This window comes from Danio rerio, chromosome 9, assembly GCF_049306965.1.
Source record: "Danio rerio strain Tuebingen ecotype United States chromosome 9, GRCz12tu, whole genome shotgun sequence".
NCBI lineage: Eukaryota > Metazoa > Chordata > Actinopteri > Cypriniformes > Danionidae > Danio > Danio rerio.
The window spans coordinates 40,815,468-40,839,084 of record NC_133184.1 but is presented as its reverse complement, the minus strand read 5'-3'; the positions used below and the strand labels follow the sequence as shown (position 1 = coordinate 40,839,084).

Here is a 23,617-nt window from a genome sequence, read left to right as displayed (position 1 = left end):
TGTTGAACTTCATTCCAATTATCGCAAATACTGCAGAAGACCTATTGGAACTGGCATGGACTCAAGATTCTAATAGAAATTAGTCAAGTTTGGTGAAGGAAAAATCATGGTTTGGGGTTACGTTCAGTATAGGGCATGCAAGAGATCTGCAGAGTAGATGGCAAGATTGACAGCCTGAGGTAGCAAGACATTTGTGCAGCCTATTTCATTGCAAACAACAGTAGAGGGCAACTTTTTCAGCAGGATAGCACTCCTTCTCATACTTCAGCCTCCATATTAAAGTTCCTGAAAAAAAGAAGTTGAAGGTGTTCCAGTATTAGCCAGCCCAGTCACCCGACATGAACATTATTGGTAAGATGGAGGAGGCGTTGAAGATAAATCCAAATTATCTTGATAAAATCTGGGAGTCCTGCAAGAGTGCTTTCTTTGGCATTCTAGATGACTTTATTAATAAGTTATTTCAGTCATTGCAGAGATGTTTGAATGCAGTCATCTAAGCTTATGGGAGTCATACACAATATTAATTAATTTTCCACTGCACCATGGCTTTATATTCTATACTGTACATTATTTATGTTAAGTGACAAGACTTTTGTCTCAGCAAAGACAAATCTTACTGTCCTAATTAAAGAATTAAAAATCAAGGCATGATCATATTTTACTCTGGTAAAATAAGCGTAATCTAAAGGTATTTGCCTTTCATATAAGCCACTTCTGATACCAAATGATCAACTAGAAGTCAAGTTATTTTTTGTTGTTCCTAAAACTTGGATAAGCAACCAGACTTTAATCAGATAGCATACTTTGTTTTCAGACTTTTTACATTTTGGTCTCTGGTTACTATCATTTATTCATTCTTTCATTTTCTTGTCGGCTTAGTCCCTTTATTAATCCAGGGTCGCCACAGCGGAATAAACCGCTAACTTATCCAGCAAGTTTTTACGCAGCGGATGGCCTTCCAGCCACAACCCATCTCTGGGAAACATCCACACACACATTCACCCACACACACACTCATACACTACGGACAATTTAGCCTACCCAATTCACCTGTACCACATGTCTTTGGACTGTGGGGGGAAACCGGAGCACCCGGAGGAAACCCACGCGAAGGCAGGGAGAACATGCAAACTACACACAGAAATGTCAACTGAGCAGACGTTCGAACCAGCGACCCAGCAACCTTCTTGCTGTGAGGCGACAGCACTACCTACTGCGCCACTGCCTCGCCTGTCTCTGGTTAGTATAAAGTATAATTTCCCTTATTCACCAACTTTGCAACTGAATTTAATTGATTAATATGTTTCTGATGACTGTTTCCAGCATTACATTTGATCTAATAAATGTGCACTAAATATTTTCAAGAAATGTTTCCTTTAAAATATTATAAGGTTTTAAACTTTTATCATATGAGGAAATTACAGCCAGAAATGTTCCTGTTCTACTCAGTAAATCAGAGAGGAATGCAGACAGTCTCTTAAATATTCAACCCTGAAGGTAAGAAAAGAAACAAAGTTTCCTCCATACTTGTATCCCAATGAGAATCCCCTTCTGGGGAAGCTTGAATCCTGTAGAAAGCATGGCCTTCAGGAAGGCAGAGTATATGTTCGGTCCAAAGCAAGCCACCTGCAGAGAGCAAAAGAAAGCGCTGAGGGAAAAAAAAAAATACACAGGAGCTAGGAAGAACTATCTTGATCCGTACCATCACAAGCAAATATTCATTGCAGCATGCAGAAACTCCAGGATAAATTATTCATTCATCTCCATTAGCGCAATATTCAAAGCCAAGGTGAAATAAATCAGACATATTAAAGATGTTTCTGAATGAAGGTAGACTGGTGCGATATTACAATTATGAAAAAAGGACAGAATGGGGCCATCATAAAATCTGGGATGGAGATATTGTACTTCCTGCTCTAAAGCTAAAAAAATAAGAAACGCTCCTCCTGCTTTATTGTCTGGTTTCTATGGTTTTCCCGTTGCCAAGGAGAGCAGGTAACAGAAAAATCCTCCATGCTGAATTTGTAGCAGGGACACAAAAACTACATGTACAAGGAACTAAAGAGACTACAACCAGTGAGCATTTATTCCCTGATGCTGAAGCCGCTTCCCGGTAAACTGATAACAATATAAGCTGGAGACTATTGTGATGGATAAAACGGTCAATCAATGTGTCTGAAGCAGCTCTATACTGTACCTCTCCAGTAGAGGCCATCTCGCAGCGCAGGACAGGGTCTGCTTCTCTCAGCCGAGGCCATGAAAACATTGGAGCCTAGCAAATAATAGTAGTAGTAATAGTAAATAAAAAACAAAGCTTTTAAATAATCCATAAATATACGTTTTTTATTGTTTGATTATTCAGCGTTTCAAAACATGAATTAAATAAACATTTATAAAATTGACAATTTATTTATACATAAAAGTTGTTTTTCAATGCATTTATTTATTGCTTTATTAATGCCGTTTTAAAACACAATTCAAATAAACACATTTAAATCTGTCTATTTATTTGTCCATTTAAATTGTGATTTATTTATATACATTTTAATGATTCAATTCTTAAATTAATTATTTAATTCTTCATTTTATTTCCAAACAGCAGTCCTGTTCCTCAATGGCATACACACTGCGATTAAAAAGCTAGAGTTGAAGTCAGAATTATTAGCCCCCTTTTTAAATTTTATTTAATTTTTTTATATTTCCTAAATGATGTTTAACAAAGCAAGGAAACTTTCACAGTATGTCTGATAATATTTTTTTCTTCGGGAGAAAGTCTTATTTGTTTTATTTTGGCAAGAATAAAAGCAGTTTTAATTTTTTTAAAAACATTTTAAGGTCAAAATTATTAGCCTATTCAAGAATTTTTTTTTCGATAGTCTACAGAACAAATCATTGTTATATAATAACTTGCCTAATTACCCTAACCTGCCTAACTTAATTAACCTAGTTAAGCCTTTAAATGTCACTTTAAGCAGTATAGAAGTGTCTTGAAAAACATCTAGTAAAATATTATTTACTGTCATCAGGGCAAAGATAAAATAAATCAGTTATTAGAAATGAGTTATTAAAATTATTCTGTTTAGAAATGTGTTTAAAAAAATCTCTTTCCATTAAACAGAAATTGGGGAAAAAATAAACAGGGGGATTAATAATTAGTAATTAATTAATTAATAATAATAATTCAGACTTCAAAAGAAAAACTATCAAAATGTCCAATGTTGATTATATTAGACTTTTGTTTTCAATAGCGATTTAAAAAAAAAAAAATTATATAGGAAGTCCTCAGCTATGCATAGGCTATTATTAATCTGAAATTGAGTGTACATTCAGTTTTGAATTTACAAACAGTCGGCCAGTACCAGGAAACAGATATAACACATTGACACAAAGTAGTTTTCAGTCACGCTCATATAAAGGTAATATTTAACTTGTTTAGTTTTGCCTTTTGTTTTTGTTTTAAGTATGACATAAAGCACGAGTCTTCAAACACATAATTTTTTTTTACGTTTTTAAAAATAATAGCTTAACTATTTTCAAATAACTACTTTTTTTGTCTGTTCCATGGTGATAGTGAGTGCATAATATTTTGCTAGTTATTTTGCAAGATCATTGTATTCAGATAAAAGTGTAATTTAAAGGCAACTAGGTTATGTTTAACTAGGAAAGTTAGATTAGTCAAGTTATTTTACAACTGGTTTGTTGTGTAGACAATCAAAAAATATAAATACTTTTGAGGGAGGCTAATAATGCTGACCTTAAAATGTTTTTTTTAAATAAAAAAAATGCTTTTATTCAAGACAAACTATAAGAAATAACTTATTATAAAATCATTAGAGAAATTATTTTTGTTTTATAGGAATACTGTGAAAATTTCCATGGTTTGTTAAAGATCACTTGGAAAACATTACTTTAAAATAATGGGAAGGCAAAACGTCAACTGAATTTATTAATAGGTGTAAAAATGTACCTTGATGTGCTTGAATGTTAAAAATGTGTTATCCTACAATACAAAGTTACTTGTCAAATAAATGAACACGGAAGATTGTGAAAAAATTGACTAATTGTTTAAGTAGTTAGGAAAGGAAAGGTTTTTTCCTTTACACTTATCTGTGAAGTATTATCTCTCAGTGTTTACCACAAATCCTGGAATAAGAAAGCAAGAAAATGTTTACAAGCTTAATAAAAGTCTAATGTGTCCATTTTTAATAGAAGGTTAATGGTTGCAGGGGCATTCGACAGGCTAGGGTGACTCTCACCAATCAAAGGAAAACTTCTCATGTGAGAAAACAAGAAACCTGCTACACCACTGCCACCCACAGGCCAAAACATGAGCAGGAGGAAACACAAACTCACAACATGCAGTAATTTTAACCAAACGAATCATGCTGTTATACATTCATAATTTGGGGAATACAAAACAATCTATTGAACACAAAACTAGATATTTTTAATAATGTTAGGGACCTAAACCACTGCCTATAAATGTCGGTGGCTACTGATTTTCATTCCTCAAAATATCCTCACACAGGTTTGGAACCACCTGGGGGTGAGTAAATGGTCAGTATATATCATTTTGGGTGACTATTCCATTAAAGTAGATCTCAGTTTTGTTTTGGCTCCTAGAGTTAAACAGTTGAGTTTAACCATTTATAAATCCATTCAGCTGATTAGCGGGTCTGTCGTGAGCACTTTCAGCTTAGCTTAGCATAAATAATTGAATCAGATTAGAAAGTTGAATCAGCTTCTAGCTCAACCTTTTTTTTAAAGAAGAGTTTAGACAATCTTACAATTTAAAGCTTCTGCTATTTAGCGACTTGTAATTTTTATTTTATTTTTAGTGATGTGCTTTAAGCCAGGGGTGTCCAACCTCTGTCCTGGAGTGTTGTTGTCCAGCATAGTTTAGCTCCAACTTCCTACAACACATCTACCTGAAAGTCTCTAGTGCAGTGGTTCTCAAACTGTGGTACGCGGGCTTCCTCCTAGTGGTACGCGGAGGAATCGCCAAATAATGAAAGAAACAATTAACACTTTTAATCCTTTGATGCGTAATATAACATCGATGTGATCAGCATTGTCTGCTTGGTGAAGCGTACGATCACAACGCTGTGCTTAGAATGTTTATTTTAGTGCTTTGTGACATAAGCTGCTGAAAATCAGTTTCCGAAGTTTAAGCATTGATTCTGAAGGTGATTTGACAGACATGAAAAGTAGCCAATCACAGTCGACCTTTTCTAGTCGCGTGAAACGTAAGGGCGGGACAAAGGCTTTCTGTGTTGCAGAGACAGAGAAAACAACTTAAAAACAAATGTTTTGTTGGAATAATGCTTCTCGGATGTTTTCACTATAGAGATGTCTAGCAGAGTAATTAAACTGCGGACATATTTCCTGCCTTTTTGATGATCTACATACACGTTTCGCTCTCCGACAGCCAGTCGACTCGCCTCTGACCTGTCAATCCTCTAAATACATTCTGAATGGCGGCGCGGGAATGCAGGTATTGCGCATAGACTGGTATTGCGCAATTACTCATTTCTGCAAATGTGGCGAGTGCTTTATTTTAACACGAGAGAGCGCATTCATGTACGCAAATCGCTAAAACAGATATGCGAGCTCCTAAATAGGCTTTTTTTTTTTTCAAATGAACTGCAAGTCCTCTCATGATCGCATGTGTGCTCAGATTGAATACAATCGCGATCTCTCCACTATTAAAGTAGACATTATTTATCTTTATTCCTTGACTAAATTTAGTCAAAAGTATTCAAAGTTATCAAGTATTTAGAATTAGATTGATGCATGATCGATGACAATGCAAATGGTCTTCTTATTTGGCTGTATTGTGAAGTGAAACTTACTTTTAGCAAAGGTGGAACTTATTTCTTTACGACAAAAGAATTATGCTGGAAATGTTTCTGGATGAGGTATTTGTGTGATTTATACATTTAGCTGTATTATGATCTGTCTTAAAGCATTACAGGTCAAAACATTCGTTGTTACGTATTGTTTATTTATCAAAATTAACAATAAGGCTCTTAAAGCACTGCTTTGATAAATGTAGTGTTGTCATATTTCAAATACTTCAAGTAAAATGAAGTCATTTATTTATTTTTTTTTACTGACCGTGTACTTGTATTATTTTTTTTTTTTGTATTTTAGATTAAGATCAAGTGTAAAATAAAATCTACATGTGATGTACAGCTATTTAAGAAACAGATTTGCCATATTGTAAAGAAAAATAGTGTAAAATATGTAAATAAAAGGCTAAATTTAAATATTTTTACCATATACTTTAATTAAACCTTTCAAAGCTTGAAAATATTGTTTAAAAATGGGCAAAAAGTGTCTCTATGGCCTTAAAGTTTATGTGGTAGTTTTGCCAGTGCTATTGAAAAAAGATTAATTGTCATGAAATGAAAAATCGACCATACTTCCTTTGTTAGTGCAAATTCCTATACATGTAGCTTTGAGATTTAAGCAATTAAACCATTCAATCAGGTTTACACCTTTTTACACTTTTAAAAAAAAGTGATTTCATAATGAAAATCAGATTATTTTTTTTTCAAAAGTAACCAACTAGTACTTTTTAAAAGAGTACTTTGTACTTTTACCTAATATTAGTATTATTTACTAAAATTTGTGTTATTTTAGCAGTGTAATAGTATTTTTCCTTGAGTACAAAAAAGATTTCACAAGCATTAAGTGCAGGTTTATTATATTATTAATATATGATTAATAAATATTATTATTATTATTATTATTATTATTAATGTTTTTTATGTGTATCTATTCCTATGCAATGTTTTATGGGTTGCTGAGAATACATTTCAGGTCTTCAATACATAGCATGTCAGTCTTGAAAAAAAAAAAGGTGCTGGAATTGATTTTCATTAGGCTGTGCCTGTATGAACCCTGTCATATGTACATTTAACATTTCAAGATTTGTCTAAAAGTGTATGAATATGACATATAGCCTATATTTATGAGGTCCAAGCAACATTTCCAGCTTTTGATGAATAGGCTATTATGAATACTTTAAATTTAAGTGCAGCAGTTTTCTTTTTACTTTTTAAGAACAGCGCCATTTTTTATGAACCTTTAAAAGCACATTTTAACTAAAACGTTTTTTTTTTTTTTTTTTTTTTACCTGCAAGCACAGTTAATGTTCAGACTATTTAAAATGTTTAAAGTGACTGACAATAACACATATTCTTAATAATAGGAATTAATCTGCATCGTTTTTAAACTGTGCACACCTGTAGCTGCTTAATTAGGCCCACAACGCTATTTTTAATACTGGTTAAAAAATAGCGTCGTAAGGTGGTACTTGGAGAGACAATTTTTTTCTAAGGTGGTACTTGGTGAAAAAAGTTTGAGAACCACTGCTCTAGTGAACATAGAAAGAGCTTGATTAGCTGGTTTAGGTGCGTTTAATTGGGGTTGGAACTAAAATATGCAGGACACTGACCCTCCAGGACCAAGTTTGGACACCCCAGCTTTATGCAAACTTCATTTGTAAAGGGAAAGACTTTCTGTTTTTGGTTGTACTGAGTATTAGCATACAGAACATGTTTCGGACAGAACCAACAGGGGAGCAGATTGACTTCCATTCAAGCAGTTTTCGAGTGACGCTATGAGCTGATTGCCCGGTGAGAAGTGACGTCCTTATCCCTCCAATTAAAGGCAGACAGCTCCCATTACCAGCACAGGGGACACGGGACGCAGATTAGCACACCACCTCGGCCTCTGATGCAGGAACTCATCCTTGAAGCCATCTAATCAGCCCTGGATAAGCCAGCCTCACTTACGCATGTAAATGCGAGAGGAAGCCGCACCGGTGGGAATAAACACAAGCAGCTTTGATTCTCTGTGTTATTGATGCATTGTTGGCTGTTAATGTGGCAGAAATCCCAGCGTGCATCTCTGCCATGCTGAACCGTGGAGGTGAAGGACACTTCTAGTTTTCTACCACTACTACTACTACTACTTTTATTCCACACCGGGCACGGTTCCAGAGAGAGTTCATCGTCACAGCAGATGTATTATTTACTACTGAACCCCCCAAGGATCCAGACTACCCTGCGAGGAGAATCCCAGAGCAAGTAGCAAAGAGTGGTCTTCCCTATTACCAATTTATAGAGCTTCCTTTAAAGGCCAGCAGTTGGCATGGAAACCAGGCCTTCCAGATCCCGATGGGTCGCTGAATACATTACAGAAGGAAATTGCAAATATTGTACACTGACAAGTGTATCACATAACACCAGTGAGAAAAATCAGTATTAGTTTTTTTTTTTTTTTTGAGAGAGAGAGTTTATCTCGGCAGACGTGTTTCCCAAAAAACTCTGCTTAATTTGAGAAGCAGAGGTTCTCAAACAAGGATAATGAGCACTTTCATGAAGCACAAAGGCAAAGTGTGTCCATGCACTTTGAACAACTCTTACACGCCGACCTTCATCTGAGGAAAGCAGTAAAGACTTCACATTGGGGACTTGTTAGGCAAGGCAGAGCTGTATTTCTGAGATGAAGCCCAGCTTGACAAAAGAGGAAACATGAAACATGACAATTTATCAGTGTGGACTCATATTTTCGCCCACAGAACTTCTGCTCACTTGATACTTTCCATTCTCTTTAAACCCCAGAGATGGTTGTGCATGAAAATGCCAGAAGATCAATAGTTTCTGAAATGCTCAGAGCAGTTTGTCTGGCACCAACAACCATGGCATCTTCAAAGGAACTTAAATCAACTTTTTTTTTTTCCCCATTTGATGCTCAGTTTGAACTTGATCATCTTGACCTTTGTGGCATTCAAGTCATGTCAGAAAAGATTGTATTTATAAGTTTAAAGCACATAAACACTCCACAAAAAAAAAAAAAAGTTTTGAGCGCGACTTGAATTAACTGACCTATTTTTTTGTCATTTACTAAATAACTATTTAATTTGCAACTACAAAATGTTATTTTTTGTGTGTTAACAATAGAATATATAACAGTTCAGTTCACAGAAGCTTCATTAATAGAGTTGGGTACTGAAACCCGGTGCCATACCCACAGTTGAAGTCAAAATTATTAGTCCCCTTTGATTTTTTTTTTTCTTCTTTTTTAAATGTTTCCCAAATGATATTTAACAGAGTAAGGACATTTTCACAGTATGTCTGATAATATATATTTTTTTCTTATAGAGAAAGTCTTATTTGTTTTTTTTTTTTTGGCTAGAATAAAAGCAGTTGTTAATTTTTTTTTATCCATTTCAAGGTCAAAATTATTAGCCCATTTAAGCTATTTTTATTTTATTTATTTATTTATTTATTTGGATAGTCAACAGAATAAACCATCGTTATATAATAACTTGCCTAATTACCCTAACCTGCCTAGTTAACCTAATTAACCTAGTTAAGCCTTTAAATGTCACTTTAAACTGTATAGAAGTGTCTTGAAAAATATCTAGTAAAATATTATGTACTCTCATCAAGGTAAAGATAAAATAAATCAGTTATTTGAAATCAGTTATTTAAACTATTATGTTTAGAAATGTGTTGAAAAAAAAATCTTCTCTTCATTAAACAGAAATTGGGGGAAAAATAAACAAGGAGGCTAATAATTTAGGGGGGCAAATAATTCTGGCTTCAACTGTATGCACCAGACCAAATCAGCATATGAATTTCGGTGCCACTAGTGCTGCGACAGGGACGTTAGAAGCATCAAGGGGTACATCAAAAGCACACATAGGTACATGTTGTGTCACACCATCTCTAAATATTTAATTCTTAACAACTTATAATGAAATACAGACACCGTAGATGATGTTAGGCGTTTGTTCTTGTTGCCACTTTCACTGGGTACGTTTACATGGAAATCAATGTTCCAATTTTAATGTGTCTAAGACAATACTCTGATTGAGAGTCTACCATATAAACAGCAATTTTTCATTACCTTTAAAAAAACACAGACACCCGCGTAACGAAATGTGGAGGTTTTTTTCTTTCCATTTAGCATGCGGTATTAAATTACATTAAAACTCCTTACTTCATATTGTCATCCAAAACCTTTGTTTGTTACGGGGCCATGAACAATAAGTTGCTGAAAGAAAGTGAAAGTGCTGAACTGCAGTTAAAGTTGAAAAATTTTAACTGAAACACTTGAAATAACATGAAACTCCAGAGGAAATGTGGATAGCGTGGTGACACAATGACATTACTCAATCTATGTGTTATAACATGTAAAACAGGATCATAAATGGAACATTTAAAAAGCAACTCGTGTACACACCTTAAATAATTAGACTACTGACATCCACGTTAAGGTAGTTACAAGCCCAAACCCTTGAAAAAAAGGTGTTTCCTGATTTTTATGACAGCCTTTCCACAGGTTAGTAGTAAGCTGATGTAATGTTAATTGCAAAATGCAAATTTTGCATTTATGCTAACAAAAAAATGGTAAAAATAAATATATATGCAATTCTAATCAAATAAATAAAATATGAATTGATGTATACCTCAAAATGTAATTAAATTGTTCAAGTAAAATTATTAAAATATATTTTTCAGTGTCAGTCATTTTCTCGTGTCAACTACCATACTTTTGTGGCTCAAAAGTATCTGTTCCAGCACCTTTTTGGCACCGGTGCCATTTTAAAAGTATCGATTTAGCACCGGTATCGAAATAACCCCAAACGAGACCCAACCCTATTCATTACATATATTAAAAAAGCAAAAACACTGATGAACATTTAATGATGGCACACCAGGTCATAAGAAATAACCACTAGGTAGTTCTGTATTGATTGTACTGTACTGAAAATGTATAGAAATTGCAACCTTCCACAGAGGACTTGAACTCAACATCCACATGCCCAGTTGCTCTCAGTTACTGCAATGTGATTGGATGATAGAAGCTGAAAAGGTGGAGAGTAGTGTTGTGTAGTAACATATTAATATTACTTTTCAAGGTAACAAGTAAAGTTAATGCATTACTTAAAAAATAATAATAATATTTGAGTTACAGTTTTGAAAATGTAATGCAATTTACTCTTTTAATTTAATTGATTAGCTTTCAAAAAATAAATTGCTGAATTAAAAGTAGTCGCAATAAATCACGCAGTCAATGAGAGAATGTGTTCATTATTTTGAATGCATAGAAGAAAAGGAAAAGGGATTGTCTCAATGAATAGTGATTTTACTTATAACAAATAGTATAAAAGGAGAAAACATATTGCTTTCAACCTTCAATACTCTGTATATACAGCATATATTACTCTGGGGTCAGGAAGTTAGTATCCTAAAATATTTTTGTGTACATTATTTTTATGTAAATGGAGGTTATACAGTGCATTGTTAAATGCAGAGTTCCTCTATTTAAAAAAAAAAGAACGAAAAAAATAGTTCTGAAAGAGTTAAAGCCTCAGCCAGGTAATAAAAAGTAACGTCAAAGTGACAAAAATAAAATACCGCAATACTTATTACAAAAAGTAACTAACGCAAGTAACCTTTTTTAAGGAGTAACTCAATATTGTAATGCATTACTTTAAAAAATAACTTGCCCCCCAACACTGAGAGTATTACTGTTCAGTGTATGATATTAAAAAATGTTTAAGCTCTTTTGTACTCACCAATTGCAATTAGTTTATCAAAAATAATAACTTTCCATATTAATATATTAAAAAAAACAATAATGCTTGTGATGGCACAGCAGCCATTACCGTAGTTTTAAGAGTCACTTTATATTTGTGAAACTGGAGCAAAAATTATTGTAATATTAAGTAAACATCATGTCCCGTGACTGTATTTTCTAAATGTCCTACTGTAAATACACCAAAACTACATTTTTAATTAGTAATGTTCTTTGCTAAGTACTTCATTTAGGCAACTTTAAATGTGATTTTCTCATTATTTCGATTTCAGATTTCCAAATAATTGTACCTCTGAAATATATTTTCATAAGCTAACAAAGTATACATCAATGGAAAACTTACTGTACTAATTCAGCTTTCAGTTGTTGTTTTTGTCCAGTTCATAAAAAAAATGACACTTAAAACTTGTGTTATCATATTTAGTATGTTAACATGGACACCAATAATTCAATCTTAATATGATTAAGACAATACTCTAATTTATTTTGATGACCTTAATCCGACTAAAGTCATAATCGAACTAAACAAAAATTAAATTAAGACATTTGAAGTATGCCTTTTTGTTGTATTATAGAAGTGATGTACAGTATGGACAAGCGTGTAAACACTGCAATCAAACTAATACCATCATGTGGGATTTTCGCTGCATTTTGCGACAGGATAGTCTATACACACACTTCTGTTTGACACTATTCTGTGCACTTACCAAGTCTGTGAAGAACCACAGACACCTGCAGCGTGAAATACGGAGGTTTTTTTGTCTCCCATACAGTGTGCAGTATCAAATTTAGTTAAAACAAAACACTTTCCCAGCAGTTCATACTTGCATCCAATATCTCGTTTGCCACAGAGAGCATGCATGAAATGTTCCTAAATAAAAGTGAAAGTGCCAAACTGCAGTTAAAGTAAAAAAATGTAAAATTAAATTCCTGAAATTACAGGAAATGTGGATAGCATGGTGATGCAATGATGTTAATCGAATTATGTGTAATAACATGTAAAATGGGATCATGAAAGGAACATTTAAAAAGCAACTCATGTAAACACCTTAATCATATTACTGCCTTTTTCAGATTAAGTCAAATAATTAGATTACTGATGTCTATGTAAATGTTGTGACTGTGATCCAGACTTCCTAAATAAGTATTATTCCTTATCCATATTGATAGCAGTTGTGCTACTTACTTTTTGGTCTCAATTCTTTGATGAATACAAACTTGCAAAAGAATTGCATTTATTAGAAACAGAAATCTGTTATTACGTTAATTTTTGTATTATTCAAGACATTACCTTCCTCTGGGAAACTTAAAAAAAGAGATCACGAAGATGCATTTGAAGAAGAGAGAGTGAATGAATCTTTAATCTTGCAAGAGAGTGTAAATCCCCTATACGTTTCCCTTCAACTGAAACATCCAGTTGGCTGTTTAAAATTCTTCTCAGCACTAAATGAGGTATTTAAAACTTTGAGATTGGCAGGAGACGGGGATTATTCCCTTGTGATTGGCTCCTCTTTTGCGGCTATTGCACTGAAACTCCTTGATCATTTCACAGGAAATGACTTTGGGAGAATAGAGACACCATTCAGGCGGCAAGTGTCTTAGACTCACGTAACAACTCTGACTCCTGAACCTGTGATACAAACCAGCTCTAACACTCCAGTAATTTAATTGTACAATCAATCACTTTACAAGCCGATTAACTGGCTCACTCAGGAAAGAGTAACTAGTTATTTGATAAGACAAATAAGCCAAACAGGAGTACAAATTATCTACAGCAGTATAGTCTGCAAATGTGTTAAACATCTTATTCCATTTGGACAGACTGAAAATATTGGTCTATTCTTTTTGAAAATGATATTGATATTTTATTATCTAAAAATGATTAATGCAACATTATGTTTTATTAGAATAAAAAAAAAAATATTTATTAAGAATTAAATGCATGGAATTTAGCAAAAGAGTGCAAGGAAAGATTTTTAGAACATAACAACGGTTTCTATTTTAAGTAAATTATGTTCACTTGAATTTTATTCATCAAAAAAAAATCTTTAAATATTGATTAATTCAGTATTTATTTAGAAAAAATCACATGACACTGAAGACTGGAAAAATGCCTGCTAAAGAAAAAGCTTTCCATCTTAAGAATGAATGTGTTTTAGAATATATTTAGAGGTTGTTTTCACATGACATCATGGATGACGTGTGAAATTCAGATGGAGGGCAGGAAGTGGTTCTTCTACATAAATACTACATAAAAAATATTTCAGTTTTGTGTTGTTTATAATTGTTTAAATCAGCCAAAATATGAAATGCCGAACAGCTTTTATAGACTTCCAAAGTTTTAGTTCAAGAAACTGGCTAAAAAATGGAAGAAAAGGCAGCATGTAATAAACATTTTTTTTCAATACATCCATGTGTAAAAACCTTTTTAGAACACGATAATTAGTTTGACAGTACTTATGAAGTTTATATATAGACTTAGATATAAATATGCTAATGTGTTGTATATAAAAATCAGATGCAAACACCACCACACTTATACAAAATCCAGGAGAATATAAATGACGTACTCTGCCATGTATTCACTGCAATGAAGTCAGTGTCTTGTTTTGCAATAATCCAAGTCTTTACTGGCGTTTCGGCAGAATAAACAACCATAACATAACATCTATATGCACAGCAGTAGTGAATATTTGTTGATGGTACATGTAACCCCTGCGACAAAACTAAACTGTTATTATTGTGGAGCATTTTTCCCCCCTTACAAAAATAAATAAAGAATTATGTAGAATATGCATCCACGCTTTTGTATGCTTTCATCTGTTATTCCGTGATGTCTGGAAGATATCTGCATGGGGAAAAAACTATAGTAACTTATAATAAACATGTTTTTGAACCACATAGTAAAGTGTATAATGTGTATGACTCTTTGTTAATGAATGCTACAGAATACTGCAGCATAGTAAACTGATAAACTGTAATAAATACTGTAATGTTAGTGTAAACTGTGGTGCATTAGGATTATAGCGTAGAAAACCGCATATGAGTGGGCGCAGCCATTTTAATCTTTGGCTCGAGACTTACGGTCTCATTCACTTCCATTTATTTTTAGATGTTAAAAATAGCTCGTTTTGCTGCTTGATGTTGCAAACTGATATTTTCTGATATTTTATATTTTATTATATTATTCTACTTTGTCTGTATTATCATGCAAACACTTGTTTGTAGATCAAGTAGTTTGATCATTTCTGCCTTTTATTATTCCTAGTCATTTCTCCCATTGGAAACTCAATTGGAAGTTCTAAAACAATAGCAAAGATGAGCGCACTTCCGCATTGAAGAATAAGGTCAATTGAATAACTTCATTACTACAGTTGGGTCATACCACAGCAATAATATAATGACTATGGCAGTTTAATTCAAGTAATTATCTATAGCATACTTCCAAACACTATAGTATTTTCATGTAACGTAATTATACAGTATCTACCGCCTCAATGACAGGCAAATATGTTTTAGTTCAGTAGAAAGATCAGCTCTCTTCATGATCATGATCATGTCAACATATATGATTATTTTCTATTTTTATTTACTTTAAAATGTGGTATAAATTGCAAAAATAGGGACTTTCCTCCTTGTCTCCCGTTACGTTTTTTTTTTTTTACTTCCCTCCATCTAAATTTTGCACGTCACCAGAACCATGTGATTGAAAACTACCTATGTAATATATAAAACCGTCATTCTTAAACTCTAATAATATTTAGCAATTTTGGTGTTCCCACTATTTTATAAACAACAAGACTTTTTAAAGCACCATTAATTCAAATCAAGCACCATTGTGATTCACACCATTAGCATATGTAACGCCATGAAAGTACTTAACATTTCACTTACACTTAAGATTTACATTAAAATGCCATAGTGCATAGCTTTTATTGTGCTCCTGGCCAAACGACTAATATTGCTTAGGCGGAAGGATCAGAAACCTCCAAACCCACCACAGTGAATCTGTGATACCCTCTTCTTCCTAAAGTTGGAAAAAATAAGACTGTCTAGAAGTTCATTTAACCAGTTCAAGATAATTTGGGACCCATGTTTTATTGTCAAATATAGACCAACACCTTGTTCCAGCAAATTCATTCTTTTTCTTTATGTAATAATTGTGGCCAATCAGACACATAATTATTCTGCTTTTATTCAACAATTAATACACCTCAACTTCTACCCAGGAAAAGACTAGATGGTCAGTTGTAATCCAAATCCAAGAATCCCTATGCAAATCCCCCCCCGCTTTGGAACAAAGACTATAAAATGCACCTCGGGGGAGTTAACTTCTCATTGGTCAACTTAGCTCCGGAGGGTGGGTACAAAACCATCCTTATAAAAGCTTGTAAAAGCTTGAGGACTCCCGGGAGCAGATGGGGACCCAGACAAAATGGATTATTCGCACAGCTCAGACATTCCCATTTCTGATACCTTTCTTTCTTTCTTTTCCGCCGAGAATCTAGTTAAGTTTAGTGCTCTGCAAAACCAGTAGTCAATACGACAAGCCATTTTGCCACTTCAAAATTTAAAATGACTGACTATACCCCACTCCAAGCCTCGCGAGGACAGAAAACTGACAACCGGCTAACCACGCGTTCAACAGAGGGAGTTCTTCACATTACAAAAGGAACGCAAATAACACTTCCAGACTACAACTGAACTGGTGTAAACTAAATGTAAACCTAAAGAGAACATAGAAGGATTCAATTGATTATTTGTGGTTCGCTTGATTTGGTCTTACAAAATCCGAGGTTTTTCCATTATTACACTCGGTCACACTTTATTTTGATAGGGTTGGGGTTAGGGGTAGTGTAAGTTGACATCTGTAAAGTTTCTTATAGTCGGTTAAATGTCTGTTGAAGAGCAGTATTAATAGATATTAAGCAGACACTACTAATACGTAAATGGACCATCAAAATAAAGTGTTACCTTACACTCTCTCAAACTCTTATTTAACTTTCTTTACACTTGTATGAATGTGTGTTTGTGTTAAGTGTTAGATTAGTCAACAAAGTTTCATTTAGTATAAAGGTGCCTGTTCATATTTATGAATCTCATGTCTTAAACGTTGATCTTGCTACCCTGCTTAAACATAAATTGCCTTTTATTTCAGATAGCAATAGCCATAATTAAAGTCTCTCTTTTTGAACCCCCTCTCAAATGAATCTTTAATTCTCTTTGAGCTAATTCATTACATTTACAAAGCTCAAAATAGACTGTATTGTGTGATGCAGATTGTACAATTGTAGTTTTTAAGTCACAATATTATTTAGCCTTTTATTTGTTGGCAGTTTTTTATTTTTTTTATTTTATTGTATGTATAGTTGATCCTATCTATGTTTTAAAATATATTTTAATTGTTTTTGTCCATTGTTTTTTTTTTTACTGTAATTTGCCATAACATTCATAATTATTTTATGCCACAGTAATGGTGTCATTTTAAAAATAGAGAGTTTTAAACAGTCATGTTCAAAAAAAATTTATAAAATTTATTAATTAAATACAGGAAATATTAAATTGTGGTTTCTAAAATGTTGATATAATATGCATTTCTTTTATCATTATTATTCTAAAATATTGACTTTTAGGATTTTTAAATTAAGAATTTATCTTTCTTTTGTTCTGTTTTGGACAGTAAAATTGCTTAAATAACACCATAAACATACTTATTTTCTAATTTAATTAAAGCACTTTCAAGAGCCTGTTTGTTTTTAAGTACTTTCCAGTCCTTAATTCCATATGTATGAATTTAAGTCTTTTCAAGAAGCGTGGTAACCCTGTTAATTTAATATTTGTACTCTTGTTCTCGATATATGTTTAAAAAATATATAAATTTTTGTATATACTTTATGCACATACCTTAATGCCAACAAAATCCACTGGAATGATTGGGTTTTCGAGAGAGGGCAGACGAGACTCATCCATCCGCTCCCCCACCATCACCCTGGTGGCCACATCAATGAAGTCCACACCGATAGTTTTAGAAACGAAAGGAAAGGATCGAGAGGCGCGCAGGTTACACTCGATCACCTGAAACAGAGACATATGATTCTGAGTTACCAGCAGACGTATTATAACTATAGGGCTGAATGATTTACTTATTCCTTACTAATATGTAATGTTTTTCAACGGAAAAAAATGTTTACAAAGTGAATGAATATGGCAAAACGATTACTCTGGATCTGAAATGTGTCTAAATATTATTAGTCTACTTGCCATGAAAAATGTATGATCAAATCATATCATTCTCACTTACAGTACAGACATTTTTCAAGAAGAACTGAGCAGCAATAACTTACCATTACATCATTGCCTTTTACTAAAAATTGAGTGTTAAATGGCCCCGAAATCTCAAACGCCTTTGCAATTTTCTGAGTCGCAGTCTTCACCTGAAATAAGATGTATATATTTATAAAAATGACAAGCAATAACTCAAACTCTTTACATATGCACAAGCAGAACACATAGATCATAGTCTGAGTAATGCATGTCTTGTCAGATAAACACCAATCAAATATATAGCTTGAAACTACATACCAAGTACTAAAAGTTTGGTATCAACTCTGATAAACTGAGAGCGGATGAAAAGAGCAGCCTGTGACTGACTGCTGGCCCTCTGAGAGGCTGTTGGTAAGTTTGCAGGGAATAAACACGCTTTGTCAGATGTGTTTTAAGTAGCAGACTGCACAAACTATTTTTGACAGGCCCCTTTGATTCAGCTTGAAGGAGAATGAAAAGTCACATCTGCGGCTCGTGATAAAACACAATCAAGACCACACTATTCTGAAGAGAAAAAAAACTTTAGATTAAAAATGACACTGGCATTTTTTTAGACTAGCTGCAGATTTTGTTTCTGTTTAGACTGCAGTGTTTGTGCCAGCACAGAGATTGTCATTGTTACAATACTGCCAACTTGATTTCACCAAGTAGGACATGTTCCTGGATTAAAATCTATGTTGATCCTGGAACAACAACCCAATCAGCCAATCATAATTAAGGGCCTTGTGGGAATTTATGGTAAATTTAGGCTTACAGTTAGGTTTATGCACTTCTACTTGATTGTTATCCTCTGATTTTGGGAATAATTTAAAGTTATGGTTGGGTTTAGGGGTAGGGAATAGATATGGTTTACATTTTCTAAAAAACATGATGTTCCAGGATCAACATACCTGTAGATGTTAATCCAGGATTGTGAGGACGTGCATAACATTACAGAAATGTTCTGTTGAATTGTTTATTCATGAGGACAGTAAATAACCTGTTAAACTAAAAAAATAAGTGTGTTTGTTTAAAAAAAAAACACCTGATATTAAAACCTGGTACACCGTCAACAGCAAAAAAATGAAAAAAATAAAAATAAAAATAAAGAAGAAACAAACTGATATGCATAAAGTCAGGTTGAGTTTTAACAATAACCAATAAACCTTTAAAGATAGTTTTGTTCACTGACAAATGTGCCATTGTGACCAGTGCCATAGTGAGCAAAGCACGTTAAAATATATCTTAAGCTCCACCCCCCTTCTGCGAAGCACTGCAAATGATGTAATAAAGTCTTAAATTACTTTGTATACAGTGGTCCCTCTCTATAATGTCCCTCACTGTTTGCTGTTTAGCAGTGTTACGGATTTTTTTGTGCAATTTGACATGCTTTTTTTATTTTTATCTGTTTTTACAGTGCATTGTGTTCTGTGTCCTGATTGGATGTATACCATTGTTAATCAATCTCCCTTGTGTCTCTGTAAAGTACAGAATGTGTTTAGCCTGCCAAATTAAAATAAATCTTCCATTGCTAGCAGTGTGAGTTCCAACAATGATGCAAAAAGTGTAACTGTCCGGAGCAAGACCATCATAAAATGGTGACACACCGGATGCGCCACGCCACGATGTGCTTTGAATCTTTGTACATTGTTGCCGCAAGTTGGCAGCGGTATGCTGTGCCCAGCTATTACTCCGAATTTGAATCGCATACTTCAATATAGTACGCTACAATCAGTATGCGAGTCGAGCAGTATGTCCGAATTCGAAAATCAGTATGCGAGAAGTACCCAGAAGACCTACTTCCGGCGAAGATTCTGAATTATGCATCGGATGGACACTATCCTATTATGCCATGCGAGAGAATTCATGAATGGGAGTGAAGGTACTCATGCAGGTAGGTCACGTGTTCATGACAAAACGACGAATGTAGTACATCCGAGTTCCATTCATATTGCTCACATTCATACTATATAGATTGTACTTTTCTAACAGCTGAGTAGTTTGTTTAAACTCAAATGCAGTACCTACTGAGAAGTAGGTGGTTTCGCATGCAGCCAATGTCACAGAGCAGCATCTTAATAATATCATTTTAAATAACATGCGAGTGCACATCCAGTGTACGACCCTCTTAAGGATGGATTCTTTCGCTTTGTGTATCAGTAACTGCAGGAAAAAGAACATTATGCTGGATGCTACATAATCAGCACAAAATCTAAAAAGCTTTATGAACCTTTTGCTGATAGCAATGAATGTTTGCGCCTGACAACAGGTTTTGATCTTTGGTTTCATTCTATAATTCTGGCCTATTTTTCCAGGAAACTTTGAGAGTGTTTAAACAAGAGAGAAAAGTGTGAAAATGTCAATGCCTGTCTGAGATAAGTGTATAAAGTGTGCAGTTGGGGTTTTAAAGCCTTAAAACATCTATAAAAATAGTAAAAAATGAAGGGCCTATTGCAGGCTATTTTTACAACGTAACCCCCACGATAAATGAGGGACCACTGTATATGTAAAAACACAACCAAGAGGTTTTAGCCCTTTCCCTTATAGATACTGTTAAAGGGATAGTTCAGCTATTTACTCATTATTTATAAGCATTTATATATTTTTTTTTATTCTGTTGAACACTAAAGAAGATATTTAAAGAAGAAGAAGGCTGAAAACCCATAACCATTCACTTCTGTAGTAGAAAAACAAATACAATAGATGTCAATGGTTACAGGTTTCCAACATTCTTCAAAATATCTTCTTTTGTGTTCAAAAACTAAATGAAGGTGATTTGTAGGAGCCTTGTGAAAAATGTGGACTGGCAAAAAATAGACGTGTGTGACTGAACAAGGTGCAAACCAGAATGGACACAGCAAGCTTTTGTGAATGAAAATGAGGCTGGCACCTTCTCCAGAGCCCCCTGGCTGATGGTCTGGGTGGGCAGCATGAGTGTGGCGTCTCCTGAGTGCACTCCTGCATCCTCCACATGCTCTGTGATAGCATGAGCCAGAACCTGGAACCACAATTGTACATAAAAAGAGCTGTCATTTACTGCAACCCTTGTTTAGATATGCTTCATGAAAATCATGCATTGTCTCACGTACAACACTAGTGCTATACAATATATATATATATATATATATATATATATATATATATATATATATATATATATATATATATATATATATATATATATATATATATATAAATTTTTTTTATTTTATTTTTTTATTGTTTTTTTTTTTATTTTTTTAAGAACATGTGGCACCCCAATCATCACTGTAGGGCCAGAACAGAATCTCCTGACTTTTTTTTTGCTATTTCTGCAAAGAATTTTGTAAAAAAATTAAATAAAATCTTTGAATTTATGCCGAATGATTTTGGGAGTATCAGAACTAAAAACTGAATTTATGAAATACTTTTTTAACTTTATTGTTTACAATGCAAATCCAGTTAGATTCAAACAAAGCAAGTTTCTTATATAATATATCTACTAAAAGACAGAAGATATTACTTTACAAACTGTATTGTAAACCAATCAAATTAAAATTTTCATATTAGTCAGTAATATTACTGAAATTAATATAAAAACAAAAAAATGTACACACATTTACACACAACTAAATAAATAGACTAAATAAATAGAATAAATGATTGTCTAAAAATCTGCAGAAATGTGTGGATTTCTGCGCTCACAGATTCCATGTGGGCTTAGTGATAAGCTAATCATACAAAATTGTACGAATGAGATCAAAGGAATTCATAAGAATTAGCTACTAAATCAAAGTTAAAAATTACTGTGAGATTGTGTTGAAATATCAAATTTCCTGACCTTTATTGTCTAAAAGGCTGAATTTCCATGACATAATGAAAAATAAATAAATAAACAGGTCACTGTTACGCATTAATACTAATAACATTAATAAAATGGTTTGAGCGCAAATATCATTTTGCTTGACTTTCATACCCTCTAAGAAAACAACAATAGATTTTGAAAATCATCTTGCTACTAACTGTTTGTGTGGCTGCGAAAACTCCCACTCCTATATTTGATAGCTTGAAAGTCATTTTACAAACACCCAGTTTTTGAAGTGGTCATTTTGAAGCCAAAGCTCCTATTATTTAGATTATCCTGACATATTAGCCAATAGCCATATTGAACAGGTATAGTCTGACTGCCAGCCAATAAGCTTGAAAGGGATAAAATGGAATGGAATATAGTCGGACCACAACAATAATAGTTATAGAAAAATACATAAACAAAAACTAAGATTTTTATCAGCAAACAAACAAAAACAATATTAAAAGGATGTATTTTTAAATGTCTGAAATACACTTTTAAAATACAATGATATTCCATAAATTTCAGGACTTGTGCATAATAACCGTGCAGTAAGCATCACATACTGAAAAACCACTGTAGTATAAGTTTAAAATGAGAAAGAAAAAGAACACATAGACTGTTATGATAAATCATGAAAATAGCAGATCGAAAATTCTCTAAAAAGTAAGTGTAGATTCTTTACTGAGTCGAGTAGCTTTACACCTCAGCCCTAGTTGTCAGATGAAAGTCAGAATGACAGTTGACAGATGAATGACAACTTTCTGCTACAATGAACATAACAGGTTTTACCTCAGAGAAGCAAGTACATATTGTATGTTCTACAGCGTTTCTGTTTACCTTGACTTATCACAGCTTGAGTGTTTTTGTGTGTGCGAGTCTATGGGTCGAAGTGACCTGCCATGCTTGTAACTTTTTACAAACATTAGAGCATGCAGTTTTGCACAAAAGCTTACTGTCAGTATACTTTATACATTATGTTTAAGTTTGTCAGCAAATGACAGTCCTTTGACATTTTAAAAACTTTCAAAGCTTAATGTTGGTTGCTATTCACTGCCATTATGCTCAATTGCAACAAGGTCATTCTTTTTTTTATTTTGTTTGACAAAAAAAAGAAAGAAGGGAATAGCTTGGATTTCAGGGTCAGTACATGAGCACTGTTTTTTTATTTTTGGGTAAATTAACCATTTAAAGTTTTAGCTAAGAAATATCATTAATTAATCAAGTAATTACTAGTTTGTAAAAGTAAATTCTCTAAGTGATTAAGTTTTGTTTTGTTTGCTTTTGTTTGGCCACTTTATTAGGTACACCTGTCCAACTGCTTGTTAACGCAAACCTATTGTATAATAAGCCAATCACATGGCAGCAACTCAATGCATTTTGTCATGTAGACATGGTCAAGAAGATCTGCTGCAGTCCAAATCGAGCATCAGAATGGGGAAGAAAGGTGATTCAATGACTTTGAAAGTGGCATGTTTGTTGTTGGTGCCAGACGAGATTGTCTGAGTATTTCAGAAATTGCTGATCTACTGGGATTTTCACGCACAACCTTTTCTAGGTTTACAGAGAATGGTTTGAAAAAGAGAAATTATCCAGTGAGCAGCATTTATGTGGGCCCAAATGACTTTGGGGCCAGACTGTTTTGAGGTGATAGAAAGACAACAGTAACTCAAATAACCACTTGTTACAACCGAAGTATGCAGAAGAGCATCTCTGAACACACAACAAATCCAATCTTGAAGCAGATGGGCTACAGCAGCAGAAGACTACACTAGGTGCCACTCCTGTCAGCTAAGAACAGGAAACTGAGGACAATTGAAAAAATAGAAGATTGGAAAAACGTGGCCTGGTCTGATGAGTCTCAAT

The 23,617-nt window shown here is 33.7% G+C and overlaps 1 protein-coding gene across 1 annotated transcript in view; it reads right to left on the bottom strand.

Moving 5' to 3' along the window:
* cps1 (carbamoyl-phosphate synthase 1, mitochondrial) overlaps window positions 1-23,617 on the bottom strand; it is a 111,007-nt gene that overhangs the window by 13,414 nt on the left and 73,976 nt on the right. Inside the window, exons 31-35 of the mRNA XM_073912971.1 lie at window positions 20,813-20,920; window positions 17,964-18,053; window positions 17,524-17,694; window positions 2,198-2,272; window positions 1,528-1,626 (exon numbers count right to left, since the gene is read on the bottom strand). Of these exons, the coding sequence (XP_073769072.1) occupies window positions 1,528-1,626; window positions 2,198-2,272; window positions 17,524-17,694; window positions 17,964-18,053; window positions 20,813-20,920 (543 nt within the window). The remainder of the gene's footprint in view (window positions 1-1,527; window positions 1,627-2,197; window positions 2,273-17,523; window positions 17,695-17,963; window positions 18,054-20,812; window positions 20,921-23,617) is intronic.